The sequence below is a fragment of the Caloenas nicobarica genome, chromosome 22 (genome assembly GCF_036013445.1).
Source record: "Caloenas nicobarica isolate bCalNic1 chromosome 22, bCalNic1.hap1, whole genome shotgun sequence".
NCBI lineage: Eukaryota > Metazoa > Chordata > Aves > Columbiformes > Columbidae > Caloenas > Caloenas nicobarica.
In genome coordinates, this window is record NC_088266.1 from 3780992 (window position 1) to 3802120 (window position 21129).

The window sequence follows — 21129 nt, forward strand, 5'->3', positions numbered from 1 at the left end:
TTTCTGATTAATTAGGAAATATTAGAGAAGCCTTGCTGATCTGACATCCACTTTTAGAGAAATAAGAAGCACAATGTCTTGTTGGTGCAGTTTCTCTTCCTCCTTAGCTTTGTTACACTGGTCGCGGGATGCTTTGTTTCTGCCTCTTTATTTTCACCACAGCTGGCTAATAGTTTTCTGCAGAACAGAAATGAGAGACCTTATGGAGTGCAAAGATTTAAGATGAAAGCATCAAAGCACTGAAGGGGTGGAATGTGAACGCAGATGTTTCATAAACCTGAGCTTTCGCAGAGGAGGAAGAGAGGATCTTTTGGAGGAGGTCAGAGTTAGACGTCTCCAAACAAGCCGTGTGAGCGTCTCAAGTTGCTCAGTGGGTGACTGCCTGGGTGCTGTATGTCGCGCAGAAATCACTGTAGTCTGGATTATCAGCTGGTGAGGCTCCCATGTGGTGTCGGTGACCTGAGACATTGCCAGAGATCTGCAAGTACAGTTTGATTAAAGGACTAAGTAGCATTAAAGTACCTGCGCAGCAGACGGGAGGCTTCAGTCACATTTTTGTCATGGACATTCCAGAAACCTTCCATAGCAAAATTGCTTTTTGAGACTTCAGACTAGAAAGTGCCAGTGCACACGGATGAGAGCCTGACCTTTTTGTTCTGCCTATAATCCTGTCTGAGCCCTCTTCCAGCTGGAGCTTCTGTCATTCCCAGGGGCAAATTCTTCTCAGGCTTCCTGTGATGAGAAACGTGTTTTTGTCAAAGTTGGAACAAAGAATAGGACAGGCCAGACTCTGGTTTCTCTGCCCCAAAAAGCCACCCTGCTAACACCCCCCCATCATGTTACATAGGACTTTGTTGTGCTGCTGCACTCGCTCCCCGTAACTTTTCTGTTTGTCTTGTACAGTCTGAATTTCACACTCACATCGTGAGAGACAGATGTGGAAGAGGGGAGCCACTCGTAGGTTCATGCATTCCCTCTTGATACAAATTTTGGAAGGATCTAGGAATCAGCCACGCTCTCTTTCTGCACAGATGTTAGAACACTGCGCAGAAAGGCCTGTGAATCCCCTCTCTAAACTGGAATATTTAACTGGAAATGAGACAGCCAGGGTTTTATTTTGGGTTCAGCCTCTGACTTGTGTATTCTAGTGCAAACCATCTTTCTTTTTTTTTTTTCCTACTTTGATTTACCTGTTTAAAATGGAGATAATACTACTTTGTTCTCTCACTTTGCTCTGTGTAAGGGGTCACAGCAGACATGCTATGCAGGAATGGAAGAGAGAACAAATCTTCCCATCTGTCATTACTTTTGAGGAAGCATAAGAGAGATTTCAGCAGACAGATCTCTCTTGGCAGAGACCTTAGCCTTAATGGAATCTGACTTCTTTATGAGTATTTGGAAGATGAGTCTTTCCCTGTTGCAGGGAGAACTGAGTGCAGTCACTTAGGCAGCAATAGCTACTGATGCTCGTCATTGCCAGATGAGATCAGCAGTAGAAGCTGACAGTCTGTAGGAAACTGTTCCACTCTGATGTACTGGTGTACTTACAGCTTGAATTCAGGATCCTGTTATGTTTTGGAAAAAGCGTAGTTGTGGGCATAGCTATGGAGAAACTAGTTCTGTGATTACTGAGTGGGTCGTAGTCAAATTTTTTCTTTTTCCCCAGTATTGAAAGAGAAACTGAGTATCATTTGGTCAGAAATTTATCACTCTAGTTTCCCTCTATTGCATTTTATATGTGGAAATATTCTGCTACATGGCAGCTAGAAGGATGAAATCCTTAAGTCAAGAACATGAGGCAAATCCTTTCTGACTTCGTTAACGATGTAGGTTTGAAGTGGTTGGAAGAACTGAGTCTAAACATGGTTGCAGTTACCATGTACCTTATGCTTCTAATGTTGGTTGATGTTACCAAATGCAAGTAGATTAGTATTACTTGATTAGAACCAGAGATTTCTTGTCCCTGCAGGGCCAGATTAGAGCAGAGGTGGGTTTAGGTGACTGCCTGCCCTGGGAAGCTGTTCTGGCAGGTGTACGTGAAGCTGAGACAAGAAGAAAAGCTCAGTGCCCTGTGGCTATTTATTTGGTAGCCAGTCATTGCAAAACCCTTAATATGCATCCGGCAAACGTGTAGAATCCAGCATTCCTGGTGCTCGCTGGGATGGCAAAGGCTCTCGTCAGCTCTCTGCGGGCAGATTGCAGGAGGCCAGGCTGTCCGAGCTCTGAAATCCTGCCTTCCCCTCCCAGGAAGCGTGAAGCTGCTCCTCTGGCTTTGGAGATGCTCATAAATATTCTAAGAGTCACTCGGTTACAGCTTTACAGTAACGACTAAATCTGTAGTAAAGTCAAATAAAATTGTTGTCTACTGCAAATAATTATTGTAAATCTCTGAAGTTATATAGGAACAAGTGAGAGGGCCTGATGAGAAACAAAATGCTGATACTTCCTACAATCATGTGATTTCTCTTTTATTTAATGTATCATTTCTTTGCATAACCAACACAAAGACTCTGGCTCTGTGTTTCCCCTCTTTCTGCTAAATATTTTCCTTGGCAAGTTTTTTTTTTCTTCTCTGCCTTCACTGAATCTGGTTCATAAGGGAGAGGTGATATAAAACCTTTTGCAGCCTGAGCCGGCAGGGCTGGCTAAAAATTTTATTGTAACGGTTTTTGCTGCTTTTCCTTTCAAGGCTCATGAATGTTTTTATTTGATTTGCAAGCGTTTATATCAAGATGGGGAATGTGGCCAATTTTAATGCCTGCGAGCAATGTGGGATGCTCTTGCTGAAGGGGCGGCTACTCTGGCCTGTGAGCAGTCGATCATCACAGCTGTTTGTTGAAAACAGCTCTCTGCTGGTACTGGTTTGTTCCCAGCATGGGAATAATTTTTAGTGGCATGATGGAAATGCATTGGGGTTTGGAATTGTTTGGGGGGCAACTGGTTGTTTTCTCAGGTTTGTTGAATCGAGGACTTAGGGATGCCTGAACACAAATAAACTGTAGAAGTGGGGAAACTGGCCAACAAAGCCAGTTACTTGTGCCGGAGGATTATCTGTTCCCCAAAGCAGCCACAAAATAGCAGTGCCTTCCCCTTCTAATCCCAGGAACAAGCTCTCAGCACTTTTTCAGAAGGAAAAACAAGTTTGAGTTAGGTTGGTTAAATCTGTCACATAGAGGAGCTTTTTAAACAAACTTGGGGAGACTTAAAAAAAAGAGGGGTTTGGATATCATCCTGGCTACAGTACAGATATCAATTAATAAACGGGGAAAAAAATCATCTATAATCTTGGATATAACTGACTTCTCCTGAAGTGTTCTGTGCTGGTCTCGTTTCCTTATCCAGCTGCTGAAGATTGTGCACTTGGAATATAGGAATTAATGCTTTTATTATTGTGATCGGCCTCAATTTAAATTCTACAGCGCTGCGTTATGTAATTATACAACGAGTCCGGGTGAGCCAAACTCATACAAAAGTTCATTGATGAAAATCAGTTTTGCAACTAATTAATCCTTGTTTTGAAGGAGAGCAGAGCTGAATACTTAGGCCTTTCCTGAAAGATGACGTGTAGCCTATGACCTACCAAACCTATACCTAAAAATTTCCAAGTAAGGAGATACAACAGTCATCTTTTATGGCCTGCTGCTGAGCCGCCCAGTAAAGTAGCTGGTAGTGATGGCTTTTTTCGTCCTTCTAAACAAAAATGAACAGAACAATATGTTCTGCCTTCAGTGGATATGGAAAACAATTGATCTTCATCTTTAATATTAAACTTCATATTATCTTGAATTAGGAACAATTGCAAGGACACCACCCAGTAAACAAAGACTTAAGTTACTGTCTGCTGAATTAGCCAGCAGCGTTGTTTCTACCTTGAGAGATGTTTTACCACCTTTTCCTTTAATCCAAAAAGATTTTGTAGTTATCTTTTTCCCGATACAAGGAGAAATCTAACCCCCGGATTCTAATCCCATAAACTGCCCTGATTTCCATCAGCAATACTGTAAAAACCCCCTGGCAACCCTGCTTGGCTGGAATATCAGCCCTTCAGGGCCTTCTCTGTGTGCCTGGATGCTTTTCTGTAGTGTTGTTCATTCTGTCTGGTCTCCAGCACAATAACTAGAAAACAGCTCTGCGGTGCTTCCAGAATATTATAAAATTTAAGAAGATTTTGCCTGAGTGCAGAGCTCATCACATCTGCAAGGAGAGGGGCAATGCCTTAGCAGGAGGGTGAAATGGCCGCGAAGCACAGAACGCCATGGTTTCTAAACACGTATTTTGAATATGTTAACTGGACTCCATGTGGAAATGTTTTTCTAAGAGAAGTACAATCATCAGGCCCACTCTTGGGGAATTTATATGCAGAGAGTTATGGGTCTGTTGAAAACACATTCCAGTCAGCTGTGGTAGTAGTGATTTTTGGGAATTGTCAATACCCTTCCAGCACTCAGAGCACACTGAATCCAGCAGATGAGAAAAAGTAGAAATCCAAGGTCTTTCAAAACAAGTAAAAACTCCAAAACACAAGATCAGAACTTAATCTGCACACAACTGTGTTTCCTTTAGCCTGTTAAACTGAACAGCAAAACAATGCCGTGATTACCAAGGTTCTGTTACTCTGAAGAAATAAGTCAGTGAATGTTCAGGCATGTCAATAAGGCCCACTTTGATGCGTGAGTCTTGCTTTGGAGGGATTTTTGTACTCTTCCTGACAGTTGTACTTCTCTGTGTTTAGGTTACTTTCTGAGAAAACAGTGAATGTTCTATACACACTATTTTAGTGTGGTACATCAAAACATGAAATAATTGACAGATTTCCCAGTCAGTGGCTTATCCTAGTCCACAGAAGTACCTATTTTTACTCATTGTGTGGGCTAGATCATTTGTTACAAGAGAGTAATTTATTATTAATAATGACAACACAGTATTATATCTACTGTTGTGTATTCTTTTAAGTCAAAGTCTTTCTCCTTCCCCTTCCCTTCTTTCCCCTCCCTTTGCTTAAACCTAGCCGGAGGCAGCTTTGAAACATTTAATTCTACTTGAGCAGCCAAGAAAGTACAAAACAAAAAAAAGAGTAATTGAGTGCACTAGGGAGCATCAGCAAAAGAGCAGTGCTAATTGTCAAAGAATAAAAGATAACGGCCAGTTTTGTCAGGAAGCGTTGACAAGAAAGATAAGTTGGAAGTAATTAACTGTCTGACATGCTGGCAGTGATGTGTCTGCCAATGGCTCTTTAAATCATCAGGATATGAGATGTGACAGCCATTTATCACTTTTCTGCGGCACTGCTGCCTAGCTTTCCCCTGGGAAGTGTGGAGGTACAATGTTCTTTGACTGTCTTGCTAAAAAAAAGGCATTTTGGGGTGTCTGTCTTCTTGAACTGTGATTCTGGTGCATTCTGAGCCTGACTGAATCTGATTTGAGCTCGGGCCATTCTGAGACCCTATTTGCAGAGTATTTTACTTGACCTTTCCAGATATCCAGAGTGTGTCTAGGAGCTTGGTTGTCAAGAAAGGAAACTTCCACAGACGCAACAAATATGGCACTAATTTAAAAACTTTCCATCTTTCTTAATCCTATATATTTCCTTGTCTCTTACTGATCAACGGGCTTCTCATAGTGGAGAAAAATATGCAGTCGTTCTGGTGACAGTGGGCAAGAAGGGGCATTTCTGAAAGACACCTATACCTACAGCAGCATATTCAAAGACGACTGAAAGTCTCTTTGCATTTCTCTCAGTTGACATGTTTTGTTTTGTTAGATTATGCTGTTTCCATTCCAAATGTTAAGCAGTATTAATACTGAACTGAAAGTAGGGTCGCAAGCTTTTGTGAAGTCAGCGGCTGTGTTCCTGGTGACATTTGTCAACTGTTCTAATGGTGTAGGTTGTTTCCTGGAGTATTGAAATCTCTACTCTGATTTTTTTAAAGGAGTTGGTTTTCTGTTTAAGAGAAAGGAGAAAAATATCAATACTGTAAAGCTCTTAATAAGTGCAGCTGTTTGAGAAATTATGCCTTTCAAACTATTGGCAACTAGTCTCTCTATGCAGGCTGCTATTTAGAACTGATAATCATATACAATCACTATTTTGTGTAACAAGTCTTGAGAATATGTGCAAAGAATATGCATGCACCTGTTGTTTTGCAAATATGTCATCATTGCCTGTCCTGTGTAGGCCAATCATTCGCTTGAAAGTTTTAAAGAGAAAGGAAGGTGTTCCATTGGTATTTCTAAATGATAGAGCTTGGTATTATCAAGCAGGAGCTCATACCAGCCTCTAAGAATTGTCAACTGTGTTAAATGGTCTTTTTCTTCCTGCCTTTTCAGCATTAACAATAAACTGCAACAGCCAGAAGCAGCTGCTGGGGTACTGGAATATGCCATGAAGCACTTTGGGGAGCTGGTGAGTCCTGCTGGGTAACTCTTTTCATGTCTTGTGTCTTCATGTTTTCTGTAGGTTTTGTGTGTGGTGGTGGCCATGTGTTTTTTCAATGAATCATGTTAAGGTTCTATCGCCACTTAAAAATATTGCTTCATATGTACTGCAGGGGCCTTGTTGCCTATAGGGATGTATACTGGTATTTAGCTCTATGCTATGAAGGACTGCACACAGGTAAGGTAGCTGGGGAAGTCCGCAAGAACTTGTGCAAGAACCTGATTTGGAGGAGAATTTAGCAGCTATTGTTAACACTTACTTACCAACTTACTTGAAATATTATGACCGAGCCGAGAAGTTAAAGGACTGGTATATAAACGCCCTGAGTGGAAGACCTGGGGTGCAGAGTGTGGTTTATACTGAGCGTGGTTTATACTGACTGTACCCACAGGGCAGGGAAAAGAATCTATTCTGTAGCTTATGTCAAGACCTGAACTGCCAAGGACAGAGCAGAACAACATTGGCAGAGATCAGTGCGGAAAAAATATCAAGGCATTTTTTTTCTTGAAAATTAGAAACAAAATCTAGAAACAAAGACTGAAGAAAAGTTTGTGCAGCTGATAAGGATCACTGCTTGGCTTACTATTAAAGTCTTTGTTACAAACCACAGCCTTTTCCTTGTGAGGACTTTGATTAGGCCCCAGCATTATACATGCCTGGTGTATTAAATAATGGCCTAGCGGTAGCCAGACGCACAGTGTACTGTTTGGGTTTTCTTTTCCAGTTAGTCACTCCATTCCTAAACACGGGACTGTTGTTTAAATGGAAGCATGCACAACAATGGAAAGTGGAATATTTGATAGATTTACCTTTTTTCCTACTCTACTCATTTCCCCTCTCCAAAAAGAAAAGTGCCAGCTGCTGAGCTAGTATTTCAGTGGCAGTGAATAAGGGGATGATGGTGGATTGATCCCTCTGGTAAACCTGAATTCATTTCGGTGCAGGTTAAGCAATACTGAGGATTCCTGGTTTTGCACTAGCTCAAGGCTTTTCTCTGTATCGCAGAAGCCCATGAGGATGTTTAGAATGAAAAAAGGGCTAAGTGACCACCACAGACACAGAATTTTTCAGGAAAAGCTGCAGTAGTTAATATAGAATGGTGAATATTAATCCCACTACTTATTCTGATTTTCTTTTTTTTTTTTTTTCCTCTGCCTTAGGAAATTCAAGCTACCTGGTATGAAAAGCTTCACGAATGGGAAGATGCTCTGGTGGCCTATGACAAGAAGATGGACACAAACAAAGATGATCCTGAGCTGATGCTGGGACGGATGCGTTGCTTGGAAGCTCTTGGTGAATGGTAAGAGTGGAATGCCTGAAGACTGAGGAAAATAAATTTTTCCCACTTTAAAACCCTTTTGCCCATCTTGTAGATGGCTGAGTTTTTCATTATTACTCTTTTTTAGCATTCGTTAATCAGCGTCTTTGTAGACATTGGGTATTTCAAACCCTGTGTTAAATATGTTGTGTCAACATGTAACTGATTAGAGTCAGGTTTTGTGGAAGGGTGAGCTGGTACTGAATTATAGCGCTCTGGTTAACTGGGGGCTTCTGTTTTTCTCCCTGCTCGATTCAACGAAGATAATTGGAGAAGGCATCCTGTGCGCTGTAGCATGCAGTTCTACCCAGGGGCATGTGTGATTTGGTCCAGGTTCCGCCTTTCTACTGAACTTTTCATGTCACTAGAGCTCTCTCCTGATGGGTCCTGACATGAACCCAGGGGATGGCACCCAGTGAGGAGATTCCTCTCCAGTAAAGTAATTTTGCTGTTAGAGAAACAGAGCTGTTTGAGAAACCTAATTCTGACAGCATTTTTCTGCCCTTTTTTGCTTTTAGATGTGGGTGAGGCAAATTTGGCGCAGCTTTTTCAGTAGGAAAACCAGATTCTCTTACTGAGTGTTTCTCAATCATCATTTCTAGGAGTAGCCAGTTCCCATCAGGGGTTTACAGAATTTCTCCTTTTTGCTGATCAGAAATTGTGGATTCTTCTTAGGGGGCAGCTCCACCAGCAATGCTGTGAAAAGTGGACACAAGTCAATGATGAGACTCAAGCTAAGATGGCCAGGATGGCTGCTGCTGCTGCCTGGGGTCTAGGTAAGGTATCCTTGTGTGGTAGGATATGCCAGCCCACGATGTGGAAGCACAGATAGTTTTACCTTACTTCAGAACTACAAAACATAAGAAACAGCAGAATCAAGAGCAAAATTACTTATGTTGGGATATGAAGTGTCATTCAACACTGAAGCCCTTTGGAAAACCTGCATTTACAGGAGGTCTCCCAGCGTGGTCTAAAGTAACAAACAGACTGCCGTAGTGGTCTGAGCAGATACCAATTGCTTAACTGGTCCCTTTTACTTAGTTTTACATTGAACATAGCTCAGACTTAAGATGAGACTAATAGAATTTCTCTGATTTGTGGCAGACTCTTATTTACAAACTAGAACAATATCTGTTGAGCCTTTTGATAGGTTGTGTGTGCTGAGTAGGCAATCATAAGTGGAATAAATCTATAAATCATCCAAATATCAGTTATGTTGGTAGCTAGATACTTGCCAGAGAAGCTTATAAGTCACTTGCTGTCTACCAGCCTTTGCTAAGAAAAAATAATATTTTACTTTGTAGGACAGTAATTCATTCATATGTTCTGGAAATGTCAGCATTTCAACTTTTTCATCACAAGGAATGCAAGAACCTTTCCCCTGTGGATAACAATTTGCCTAGAAGTAAAATACCTACGTTTTTGCTTATCTATAGCTCTGTATGTATATATACAGTTCCCGTGTATGTATATATACAGTTTCTGTGTGTAACACAGACAAGCTGTTGCAGAGCAGACTGAAAGGCAGAAGTACCACACAGCATTCAGACCAAGTCACTGCTGTCCGAGCACCGTAGCACAGTTCTGCTCTTTCCTTGCAGAGAAGGCTGTTGTATTGCTGAGGTGATTTGTGTCTCTGCAGGTCAGTGGGACAGCATGGAGGAATACACCTGCATGATCCCCAGGGACACCCATGATGGTGCTTTCTACAGGGCTGTGCTGGCTCTTCATCAGGACCTTTTCTCTCTGGCTCAGCAGGTAATCCTCTTCCTTGTAAGCTTCCCAAAACCTTACGATGAACAAAGCTATGTTGCTGCACGGAAAGATACACTGTTTTAAAATAGTTGCCTATAACCTATGAATTGCCCAATAACCTTTTTTCCATTGATGTGTTAGACTTTGGTGATTGAGCTTATCTTGTATTTTCAGAAACACAGCAGTGAATATATGTACAGGTAGTAGTGGTCCAGTGCTGTGGAGAGTGAGAATGCCTTAGTTATTCTGAGGCTTCTTTGCTCTTACATCTGTTTTCTAGTCAGACGGTGCACAAGGATTATCCCAGCAGAGGTTCCATTCTACAAGGCATTGCCTGATAAAAGGCACTCGTGGCATAAGACACACATAAGATTCTCCATGGGAGTTCCGTGCACTTCCGTTTCTTGCAGCTTTTTCAGTGAAGTACTAAAACTTTTGCTCTAATTCTTCTGGTGGCGGTGATAAATCTTAGATTGAGATGAGAAATCAAGGCAAGCAATGAGTCTATTCAACAGAGCTGTATTGGTGTGCTTGTTTGTCACAGAGGAGACTTGCAAAGTGACTTTTTCCCCTCTGTAGATGTGAAGCATATTGTTTACTTTCCAAGGAAGCTCAAGTACTATTTCTCAGAATTCTGCGCTGGCTTGCCAACTTAGATAGAGGAGTAATTCAGTCTGCTCTGTCAAAACCCATACATAGATTTTTGGATGATGTGCACAGTAAAATTAGCCAGGCATTCAAAGGGTAAGAGTTTGAGATTAACCTTTAACATTTTGAACAGGAAAAACTGTAGATGGGAGATTATGTAATGACTGGAACCAGAGCAGGATTTATTTCGTGCTTGAAGGGCATGCCTTAGTTGCAGGAAGAGAAATGGAATTTGCTCTCCTGTAAAATTCATAAAAACCTGTTCAGTTACATAAAACAGTAAAAGCTATTTCCTATCAGTGTATGTTATCACGAGGCATTTCTTGAGGCTTTTTTGTAACTGACTCTCTTGCACTAAATTGTGAACTTCTCTCTTCCTCTATAAGTGTTACTAACGATGACCTCTACAATGACAGTTGGGTTAGAAATACTGCAAACTTTGATTTGGTAGAAAGACAAACTTCAGACTATGCAGGTGATAAATGGAGCCCCCTTGGCTTGCCCCTGGACACTGTTTTCCTGTCAATTCTTTCCACTGATAACATCCTTTCCTGGTTCTTGTTGGGGAATGGGAACAATGCCAGCTTTGTTCATGAGATCGAACAGATGAATAGCAGTTTCAACAGCTGACTCTAGATAAAACATACCACCTTTGCCCCAATATCTTGTTCTATTTCAGTGCATCGATAAAGCCAGAGATCTGCTAGATGCTGAGCTGACTGCCATGGCAGGAGAGAGCTACAGCCGAGCTTATGGGGTAAGTGTCTAACTCAGCCTTCATCCTCCTCCTAGTTGCTTCAGACTGTCTCTAGGAGTTGCATAAAACTTCAGAGTAGCACTTGTATCAAACATGAGACCTGTGTTAGGCCTACAAGCTAAATGGGTCTTCTCGGATAAGAAATGTAACTTTGTAGGAGCAGCTTTGGGACAAATTAAACAGTGAAGTGAGCTCCCGCCCTTGAAAGAAATAAGAATTGACATTTAGAAAGTTTGAATCAGCAGCTCATCAAGATACCAGCATATAGCAGTCTGTCCTTTACGTGTTGGGCAGCATATGTACTTAAGATTTTGATGCCAAAATACTGTTCCTTAATTATAGATTTGTTCTGTAGTGATTGGGATGGAATGTGATTGTTTCCTTCAGGCTATGGTATCCTGCCAGATGCTGTCAGAGCTGGAAGAGGTTATCCAGTATAAACTTGTACCAGAACGCCGTGAGATCATCCGCCAGATCTGGTGGGAAAGACTGCAGGTATATCTATGTAAAGGTCAAGGATGGAGATGCTGACGTGCTGGCAAGAACAGCTTCCTTTTGAGTCAGTGTGATGGCTCAGCAAATCTTTCCATTTCTCTTTCTATCCCAATAGCATATGTGCTTACATGGGTGCACACTTTCTGTCTGCATTGTGTTTGTCCCAGTTATTTCGGCTTGTTTTGGTTCATGTTCCTGAGCTGTGTACTGATATGACAACTTCAGTAGGGCGATTTAAGCCTGGAAATAGATGTGTACAGAAATGAGACACTAGTAACATCTCCAAGGCTGCTTATCTCACTGTGGGATCACACCTGGAAATACTGGTTTGGTTAAGGCTAGCTTGAACTTTTAACCTGGCTGGCTGCATTTTAAGGAGAAGTGAATTCTCTTACAGCACTGGAAAACTAGACAGAGAATTTACATACTTGTAAAAGATTGTCTCATTCCTTTTTGACCTCTTAGGAGAACATTTCCAATTGATTAGCCTTGTCCTCTTCTAAGAGACCTTTAGCAATGCTGCTTTCCCTGTGTTTAAAGGAAAGTTTGTGCCTTTCTTACGCTAAACGGTTCTGAAGATTTAAATCAGCCAAATATTTTGAGACTGTTTCTTTATGAGGCATCTCTGCAGTGAAAGTGAACATCATCACATGAAGTAGTACATACAGGAATACTGTTCAAAGAGGTGATTCTTGTAAGGGAAACGGGGAAAAAAAAGCAGAGTTAGGGTAAAATGTTCTCATTATACCAAATTTTGACACACTGCCTGGGGTAACAATTTTTCCGCATGCAGACTTCTTCACTGTGACTACTATATATGCCTCCTTATGAAAGGCTGTTGCTGCTGCCTATTTTTTAGCTGTTTGGGAAACTGTGACAAAGCTTTTAGTCTCCCATCTGCATTCCTTTCTGGAAAAGCTCGGGAGCATTCCACTGGAGCGGAGAAACTGAGAGTGACAGGAAGCGTAACATCTGAATACAGCTGTTTATAGACCTGAAAGCGGTACATGCAGTTCTTGCACATTTTATAGCTGCTTTTTAATAATTTTAAAATGCCTATCAGATGAGGTTTACTTGGGTGTTAGGGAACAAGCTTTGCCTAGCTTCCCCGCCCTCAGTTTTGGGCAAAAAGGGAAAGTAGGTGCTTTGGTGCTAAGGTACTTGCTGCCATTGGAAATTCTTTTGTTTACCTCAAAACTAAGTCTGAGTTGTCTCCGGATCAATACAAACTTCAGAGCATCACTGATACTCTGAAGTACTTGGCCATTGCATTGTTAGCGTCTCTTCCACAATTGTGCTTCTCTGTAGCACCCTTGAATGTTTGAAATACAGACTCATCCTGCTCTGACTGACAATGTTGTTGTGCCTCTGCCTTCAGACAAGAACCAGACAACACCTGCACAAGCAGCATAGCAGTTGGAGCTGCAGTTTCTGGCAGAATCTCAGTTCAGTCATGCCAGCCTCTAAAAGCAACACATGCAAGGAGAAGAAAAAGGGCAATAGCAAAAATATCTTTGCAACCATTTGGTTTTGTACCATCTCCATATTAAGAATTGTCACTGTTTAAACCAAAAATAGGCTTTAAAACTAGGTTGAGAAGGATTATAAAACTCTTGACTTGTTTTGGAATTGCATAAAGAGCTTTCTTGAATTTTTTTTTTTTATACATTTCTGCTTTAGAAGTTTTTCTCCTTTTTCCATTAGAGGTTATTGTTAGACTGTAAACACTGAGCTGGCTGCAGAGAATAGGAGTCAAGGACTTAACCTTCTTCTCACATTGCAGTGTTGAAGAAATAGCCAGCTAGTTCGTAATGTCGGCCTGCTGTGAGTTACGGGAACTGAAGTCTCTCCATCTTGGGAAAAGTCCCTTCGAATTCTGAATTAAGACTCTGTGGAGTATGTTGGAGATAAAATGCTAACAAATTCTCTCTTCCTTTTTCTCTCAGGGCTGTCAACGAATTGTGGAAGACTGGCAAAGAATACTGATGGTCCGATCTCTTGTTGTGAATCCACATGAGGACATGAGAACTTGGCTCAAGTATGCCAGCTTGTGTGGCAAGAGCGGGAGACTGGTGAGCGTTGCCAAGCTCTACCCTCTACAGCAGATTTTTAGACAATTGGCTTTGTCATGCTACTTCAACCTTGAGCATTTCCAAGTACTTTAATTGCCCAAGTGGAATGGGTTCTTGTCTGAGGAGGAGACTGGTCAGAAATTGTTGAAATACTAAAACTGGAACCAGTGTAGAGTTCATGCTTGTAGCCAAGGTTATTTCTGTGGGACTAGTGCAATACCTGAGTGTGTCAGAGCCAATTTTTTGTTATATGCTGCACTGGTGATTATTAATAATAGGTCTCTGCTAAAGCATTCTGTCAAATCTAGAATGTGATGTTGTTATGGTTGAACACTACAATCCTATTTCTAAATCCACCACAAGATTTACTACCAAAAATACTTGAAACAGACACTCCACACACTCTACTGGATTCTGAAGTGAGAATCTAATGTTCTGATCCCAATGAAGGCTTATGGTGTATCCTATAATATTCTTATGAGCTGAGGGAGTTGTCATAAGGCTCCTATGTCTGTGTTTTCTGTGGAGGGTTGGAGGTATTTTTTTAGTGGTGGGTAATTCTATGGTCAATATGAAATGGAGGCAAGAATGAGCTTTTTTAACCTGCTTTTTCTCTTCGCAACTTTCTCCAGGCTCTGGCCCATAAGACACTTGTCCTGCTCTTGGGAGTAGATCCATCTCGACAGCTGGATCACCCACTGCCAACAGTACATCCTCAAGTGACTTACGCATACATGAAACACATGTGGAAGAGCGCCCGTAAGGTACAAAAGAACATAGTACTCTATGTTTCATTGCTCAGGTTTTGTGTGATGCCATGCATGTTAGCTCTTCATAATCACCACAGAAAAAAGTCAAGGCTGAAGGTTTTGGGCTTGCTCACCTAGAAAAGGGTAACTAATCTCTTTCTTTATTCAGAAAATAAGCTTTTGAAATTTTACTACAAAAGTCTGTAGTGACAGAGAAGGCCTGGCTCTAATGTTATTTCCTACATGGAAAGATTATTTTTACTAAACCCGTATCAGGTACCTAAGGGATGCAGCCGAGACTGTGGTTCAATAGTACATCTTCTGTCCTCACCAGGACTGGACTGTCTAGGCTTGGTACTTGATTTTTCATCCACTGTTCTAAGTATCAGGTCTTCACACTGTAACTATGGTCAGCGTTACATGTTGAAAAGAGAAGAAAACGATTTTTTTAATACTAGTTTCAGAAAAGTATCCTGAACAGTTTGTACTTAGTTTCTGAGCAGAACTGACTTTTATTAAGGACATTATCGAAGATTTCTAACTGAAAGACAGCTGAAAAGTACATAGGGTTTTGTCATAGGAACAATTTGGCTCCAAAGAGCCTAGGGTGAATGTTTTTGACATTGCAACACAGGGAGAATTTACATAATCAAATCCAATAAGCTCCAGACTGGATAACTTATCTCTTTTTTTAATATACATTAAAGCCTCCATTTATCCTCATATTCTGCCACATCTTTTTTTATTTTTCCTGTCTCTGGGATTGCCAGCACTGGAGCAGAGCCTGTGCTATGGGAACATTGCCATGACCTAACTACTCTTTATTTGAATTTAAAAAACAGAAGGAGCTGCTGATGAGGCCCTGTTCTATTGGCTTTGTAAAACAGTGTAATGGTCTCTTATTTTCTTCAGTAAATGACCTGAGAAGTACATGGGTTTTCTCTGCCTGCCTATTTGAGCAAAAGTGGATTTTTCTGTGTTTGACCTGCGATAAAAGAAATAGGCAGATAAGATACAGGAAACAGTGCAGTTATAGAAAGCAAAATGAAAGAAGGCACAAAGATTAAGGGCTGGGGGAAGAGAATATATCTAAAATCAACTGACTCAAGACTACATGAAGCCCATGAAAACAGAAAAAAAGATACGGTTCGTAAGATATGAATATTTGCTTGATGGTTGAAACTGCTGGACTAGCTTTGAGGTGCATACTCAGTGAATGCAATGAGATATCTCTATATCATTACTGGAATCTCACTCTGCATGAGCAGTAACAGGACATTCTCTGTAAATGGCTAAAAGGCTTTGAAAGAAAACAAACCTGTATTTTTTACTTTCAGTGAAAACTTATTTCCACATCATCTTCCTCTCTCATGAAGCTGTATTTAACCCCGGCGGTCTTTAACCCAACCATCATCCCATTGCAGATCGATGCGTTCCAGCACATGCAGCACTTTGTGCAGACGATGCAGCAGCAGGCACAGCATGCTATCGCGACCGAGGACCAGCAGCACAAGCAGGAACTCCACAAGCTCATGGCACGGTCAGCACCTGGTCCTTGTCACTATGTAGTGAAACCAGTGGCTTTCCTGAGGTTGCGGAGCCTGTGCAGATGACACATTTCACACAAGGCCCATACTTAAAAACAACAGGGGATTTCTCATTTAGCTGGTAGAGACCTGTTTGGTATTACGCCCTTACCTATCACATAATTGCAGTAACTGCTCTCAGGATGGCTGTTTCTCTGGTTTTCAGGAGATCCAGTCAGTTGGAAAGAAATACTTTGCACATGCCTGGCACAGCTGTGCCCTTAATACAACAGCAGCACTTTGGGCAATAGGTGCCCAGCATGTGATCATTTCTTAAAACATTGCTGCATTAAAAACACAGTTTATAATCTTCATTTTCCTCTGTGGATCTGGAGATGCCAGATCTGCTCTTTCCAGTTTAAAGAAGAAATTGCATAGTGCTTATTACTGAAAGTTTGCCTTTTTTTTTTCTTAAAGGGAGTCATGCACAAAATTTGCTTTTATGAGAACAGGAACTTGATAATAGCATCATCTTATTTTTTTAGTGACTATCGTGGAAGGCAAATTAGTAATGAGATGTGCACAATATTTTTGTTGCAAAATGCTTTCTGGAAAACTCAAAATGTAGAGAGGATGTTTGTGTAACTGTGCCATTTAAAGCCTGCTGAGGGACCCAAGTATTAAGATTTGCACAAACCTTCACAGCCCCACCCTACTGCAGTAAAAATATGTTGTTTTTCCTTTCTTCCGGGAGGGGATGACTTAACGGCGTTCTGGCTTGGGGGAAGAGCAGTTGCTCTGTGTTTCCACTGTTTCTGCCGCAGTGTTGTCTCCAGAAGGCTGGCTCATATGGTGATAAGCGTAGCTGGCCAGCACGTATGCTGTGTGCTTTTTATCACTGCTGATGAAATCTTTTGATGTTACCATTAGCTAGTTCTTACATTTATTTTATAACTGATATAAATTAGGAACAAAGTTTGGCCCTCACCTTTCTCCTTAAGCCATTAACTAGTTAGCTCCAAGCAGGATGTGGGTGTTTTGAACCTCACGTGTTCTCGGTTCGCAGAAGAGGCTCGCTGAGTGGGTTCACCACAGGAGAAATGTCTTTCAGACTCCAGATAAGAATTCTATCTCTTAATCCAGCAGGCTTCCTTTTTCTTCTAGGTTCTGAGTCAATAATCCCTTTGCTTAACCAGGTGTTTCCTCAAACTGGGTGAGTGGCAGCTGAACCTGCAAGGCATCAATGAAAGTACCATCCCCAAAGTCCTGCAATACTACAGTGCTGCAACAGAGCACGATCGCAACTGGTACAAGGTCAGTAAGGAAAAGCTTCCAGGCGCCATTGCAGAGAGATCAGTAAACCTGATCACATCCCATACTACAGGGAAGGAAGGTGTTCATAGGAAGATCTATAACTATCTGCCTTGTTACTACAAGTAGGATTAAAAAAAGAGAGAAAGCAGTGCATGGCAACCATGAGATTCTTGTTTAGAATTTTATCTGACTGGTAAATCTAGGCCACAATTCAGCTTCTATTCTTGCTTTTGGGACTTTCTCTCCTGTCAGTTAACAGTGAAGGAGCAAGGATAGTCTAAATAGAAAAAAAATGTAACTTATTCTCACTCAGTAAACTTGAACTAGGAAAGTGTCTATGTTGCTGATTCTCCAAAGAACCTTTGATTTCAGGGTTGTGAAATTTCAATTAATATTTGTTGCCAGATCTCTGGGGCAGCCATCTCCTGCATTTCTTCCTGTTACACCTCCCCTGGTCCTAACATATTCATCTTCATTTTAAGGTCTGGAAAATGAGGTGTACAGAGCTCCTTTTCTTTGATATCCAAATGGGAGCTTCTGGCCAAGAACTCACCATGATGTTACTTAAGATAATAACGCAATTAAAACTACAAGTGATTAGAGAAAGCAAAGCATTGTGTTGCCTGTGGGGTTTTACTTACTATTGTTGCCCATGGACTCAGAAAAGTTGGGTTATTATCTCTAATAATTAGAAAGTACAGGTTGCAGAGGGGATTCTTCTTCCTTTTGACTTTTGTTCTCCCTTGTTGGCAGGCCTGGCACGCCTGGGCAGTGATGAACTTTGAAGCAGTGCTTCACTACAAACATCAAAACCAGGCCAGAGATGAGAAGAAGAAATTACGTCATGCCAGCGGAGCCAGCATCACCAGCGCTAACACCGAGGGCAGCAATAGTGAGAGTGACGCAGAGAGCACTGAGAACAGTCCCATCCCATCTCCAGTGCAGAAAAAAGTCACTGAGGTACTTTCCTTCCCTCTTTCCGTTGAGAGATTGGTACTTTGTACTTAGATGCAGGAAAATGTTATGGTGGGGAACAAGCTACTAGGCATACCTGGCTTGTGGAATCTGTCTGGTTTTTGCGTGTGTATAAATATATATATATATATGCTCATGGCTTACAGCAAAAGTGAGGAAGTTCAGGTTAACTCAGTCTTAAGGGAAGAGGACTAAATTAATGGAAATGATCGTAAGTTAACTGTGAAGTAAATTCCAGGGGCAATGTGCCCTGTGAGGAGTATTAGCAGAAGTCAACTATAATGTGGATTAGATCTATGTTTCCATGTATTTCTCCCTCTCTTCCCTTGCTGAGTTTAGGATTCATGTGGACTGATGTGCTTGTGTAGAACTAATGCAGCAATTTTCATTCCAAAAGGATTTATCCAAGACCCTCTTGATGTACACAGTCCCTGCTGTCCAGGGTTTCTTCCGATCCATATCTCTGTCTCGAGGAAACAACCTACAAGACACTCTAAGGTACATAATAAAGCACATAGTAAATGCAATCCAGCTGATAAGGCACATGGTTTAAGATTAGGTAGAACCTGTTTCTGCTCTTTATGGTTAAACTAAGTGAGCGCTTCAGTCCAAGCTAATTTATGTTAGGTGGATTAGCCCTTACCCTACTATCTCAAGGTTCTGGGAAGAAGAGTCACTTGTAAATGGATCTGAAGGTATTTGACTGGAATGGGGGGTTTTTGTTCCATTCCTAACAAATGTATTTCTCTTTTTCAGAGTCCTTACTCTGTGGTTTGACTATGGTCACTGGCCTGAAGTGAATGAGGCTTTGGTAGAAGGAGTCAAGGCAATCCAAATAGACACTTGGCTGCAGGTAAGGAATGCCAAGGGCTAAGGTAAATCTCTGTTCTGGGGGGAGCTTGGGTTTTGTTACATGATATCCATGATGGTCCTTTGCTAAAGGATCCTCTGTAGGTGAGTGGTGAGAGCAGTATGCAGTACGATTTGTGACTGATTTGACAAGCATCATGAAAAGAGACATGAGAGACATTCTTATGTGCATTTCTCTATTTATATGCAGATTAGTGCATATGAATGAGAAAGAATGAAAATTTAGAAATTGAAGATATGCATTCAGTGGCGATCAAGTCTAAAGCACCACTGTGCTGCTCTGGGCCTGTCTGTCTCTTTGAGAGACTGTAAGGTCTCTAGCAGATGGCAGAACAGCTTGTGAACTGGACACATGAGATGACAGGGATGTTTATTTTGCTTCTCCTTACTACTAGGTTATCCCTCAGCTCATAGCAAGAATCGACACTCCTCGACCATTAGTAGGACGTCTCATTCATCAGCTCCTCACAGATATTGGACGGTACCATCCCCAGGTAAGCTTTGTGTTGGAGGAGAAATTTCCATAGACTGGTAGCCAATTGAGGCATTTTCTGTTCCATTTTACCTAGTCTAGATGCCTGCACTGGAAGTCACAGCAAGGGAGGATAGTGAGGATGGGGATTATTTCTGCTGCTGCTTTTTTCACCTCAGCACTATTCACATAAAAATGGAGAGAAGAGGTGGATGAGTCATGCAGTGGAGGAAGCTCTCTCTGTCTAACAGAATACTGGGCAGTGCAAATCGCCTTCTTAAATCCCATTAAGTGACTACTATGAGACTACTCCACAGACAGTTTGTGTGAATTATTTCCTACAGTGTGGAAAATCACTAAATGCTAAAACAGGTTTTCTGTTCTTCCAGTTTGATACAGGCTCTCAAACTCATTCTGCTACTCAGTGAATTAAAGTCTTGTAAGCTTTTCAGAACAGCAAATTGCTATCACCTCTTTCAAAAGCATGCTTGCTTTCTCTTGTCTAGCCCTAAGGCTGCTATTTATTAATGCTGTGGTAATCCTTCCATTTATGCAGCTCTTCTGCATGGTTCTAAAATTCTAAGAGTTTTGATTGATGCCCCTTGTAGGCTTTGATCTATCCTTTGACTGTGGCCTCTAAATCTACAACCACTGCTCGGCACAACGCTGCGAATAAGATCTTGAAAAACATGTGTGAGCACAGTAACACACTGGTGCAGCAGGCAATGATGGTGAGTACTTAATGTGACATAAAGTATATTGTGTTTCAGGAATGGGTGTACCACACATATAATAACACAAAATTACTGTTCATTGTTAATTTTCTTCAAGTACAATTAATTTGGGTTTTTATATTTGGAAGAGGTTACAGTATTAGTATAATTTCAAGAGAATGCTTTAATTTAAAAAGGACCATAACATTCAAACACTGAGTTCTTGTATCTCCTTATGAATAAATTTAGAGAAGAGATAAATGAAGAATCATTGTCCCATAAAGAGTTAGTTTTGCTTAATGTAAAGTGGAAACAAAACTTACCGGGCATAGCATGGAAAGAGTAGTTTAATTCATTTGCTAAAGACTTTTATGAATAAATGAAAAGTAATGTTTTCAGGCCAAGCTGCACAAATATGTAGAAAATGTCAAAGGCAACAAATAAGGTGAGAATAGCCTGATCAGCTCCTTGCAGAAAAAAGTATAGCAGTATTGTGGGAGTTCTTGTGGCTCCCTCTAGCTGCCAGCAGCAAATATAATCACTAGAGAAGAAAGTAGTTTTGCATTTATAAGTCAGTATACAGTCAGCGTTTTTCTTTAGGCATTTAATCTTTTCTCCTGTCCTAAAACAGGTGAGTGAAGAGCTAATCCGTGTAGCCATCCTATGGCATGAGATGTGGCATGAAGGGCTGGAAGAAGCATCTCGTCTGTACTTTGGAGAACGGAACGTGAAGGGAATGTTTGAGGTGCTGGAACCACTTCATGCGATGATGGAGCGTGGGCCTCAGACTTTAAAAGAGACATCTTTCAATCAGGTATTGGCAAATGCCCGAGAGCATCACCTTCTGCACACCCTCAAAAACAGGCAGGACAGCCGCCTGCCCCAGATGGGGTACAATGACCTTTGCAGTGTAACACAAAGAATAAATCTCTTGGGACTCGTTAAGTTAGTTGCAGACTTCGTTATTGACATTATCTTCAGATCTGTGTCGGTTTTGGTGACTACAGTACTACAGGAGCCATGGTAGTA

General features: G+C 41.3%; 2 protein-coding genes across 2 annotated transcripts in view; one reads left to right on the forward strand and one right to left on the reverse strand.

Moving 5' to 3' along the window:
• UBIAD1 (UbiA prenyltransferase domain containing 1) overlaps positions 1-21129 on the reverse strand; it is a 326949-nt gene that overhangs the window by 33210 nt on the left and 272610 nt on the right. The gene's annotated exons all lie outside the window — the stretch shown is intronic.
• The window catches only part of MTOR (mechanistic target of rapamycin kinase), a 57799-nt gene that overhangs the window by 27232 nt on the left and 9438 nt on the right, over positions 1-21129 (forward strand). The window contains exons 29-44 of the mRNA XM_065649821.1: positions 6328-6403; positions 7597-7736; positions 8430-8530; positions 9397-9512; positions 10837-10914; positions 11302-11409; positions 13356-13481; positions 14114-14245; positions 15655-15770; positions 16953-17070; positions 17824-18030; positions 18443-18543; positions 18802-18898; positions 19311-19409; positions 19996-20118; positions 20732-20914. Coding sequence (XP_065505893.1) covers positions 6328-6403; positions 7597-7736; positions 8430-8530; positions 9397-9512; positions 10837-10914; positions 11302-11409; positions 13356-13481; positions 14114-14245; positions 15655-15770; positions 16953-17070; positions 17824-18030; positions 18443-18543; positions 18802-18898; positions 19311-19409; positions 19996-20118; positions 20732-20914 — 1921 coding nt within the window. The remainder of the gene's footprint in view (positions 1-6327; positions 6404-7596; positions 7737-8429; positions 8531-9396; positions 9513-10836; positions 10915-11301; positions 11410-13355; positions 13482-14113; positions 14246-15654; positions 15771-16952; positions 17071-17823; positions 18031-18442; positions 18544-18801; positions 18899-19310; positions 19410-19995; positions 20119-20731; positions 20915-21129) is intronic.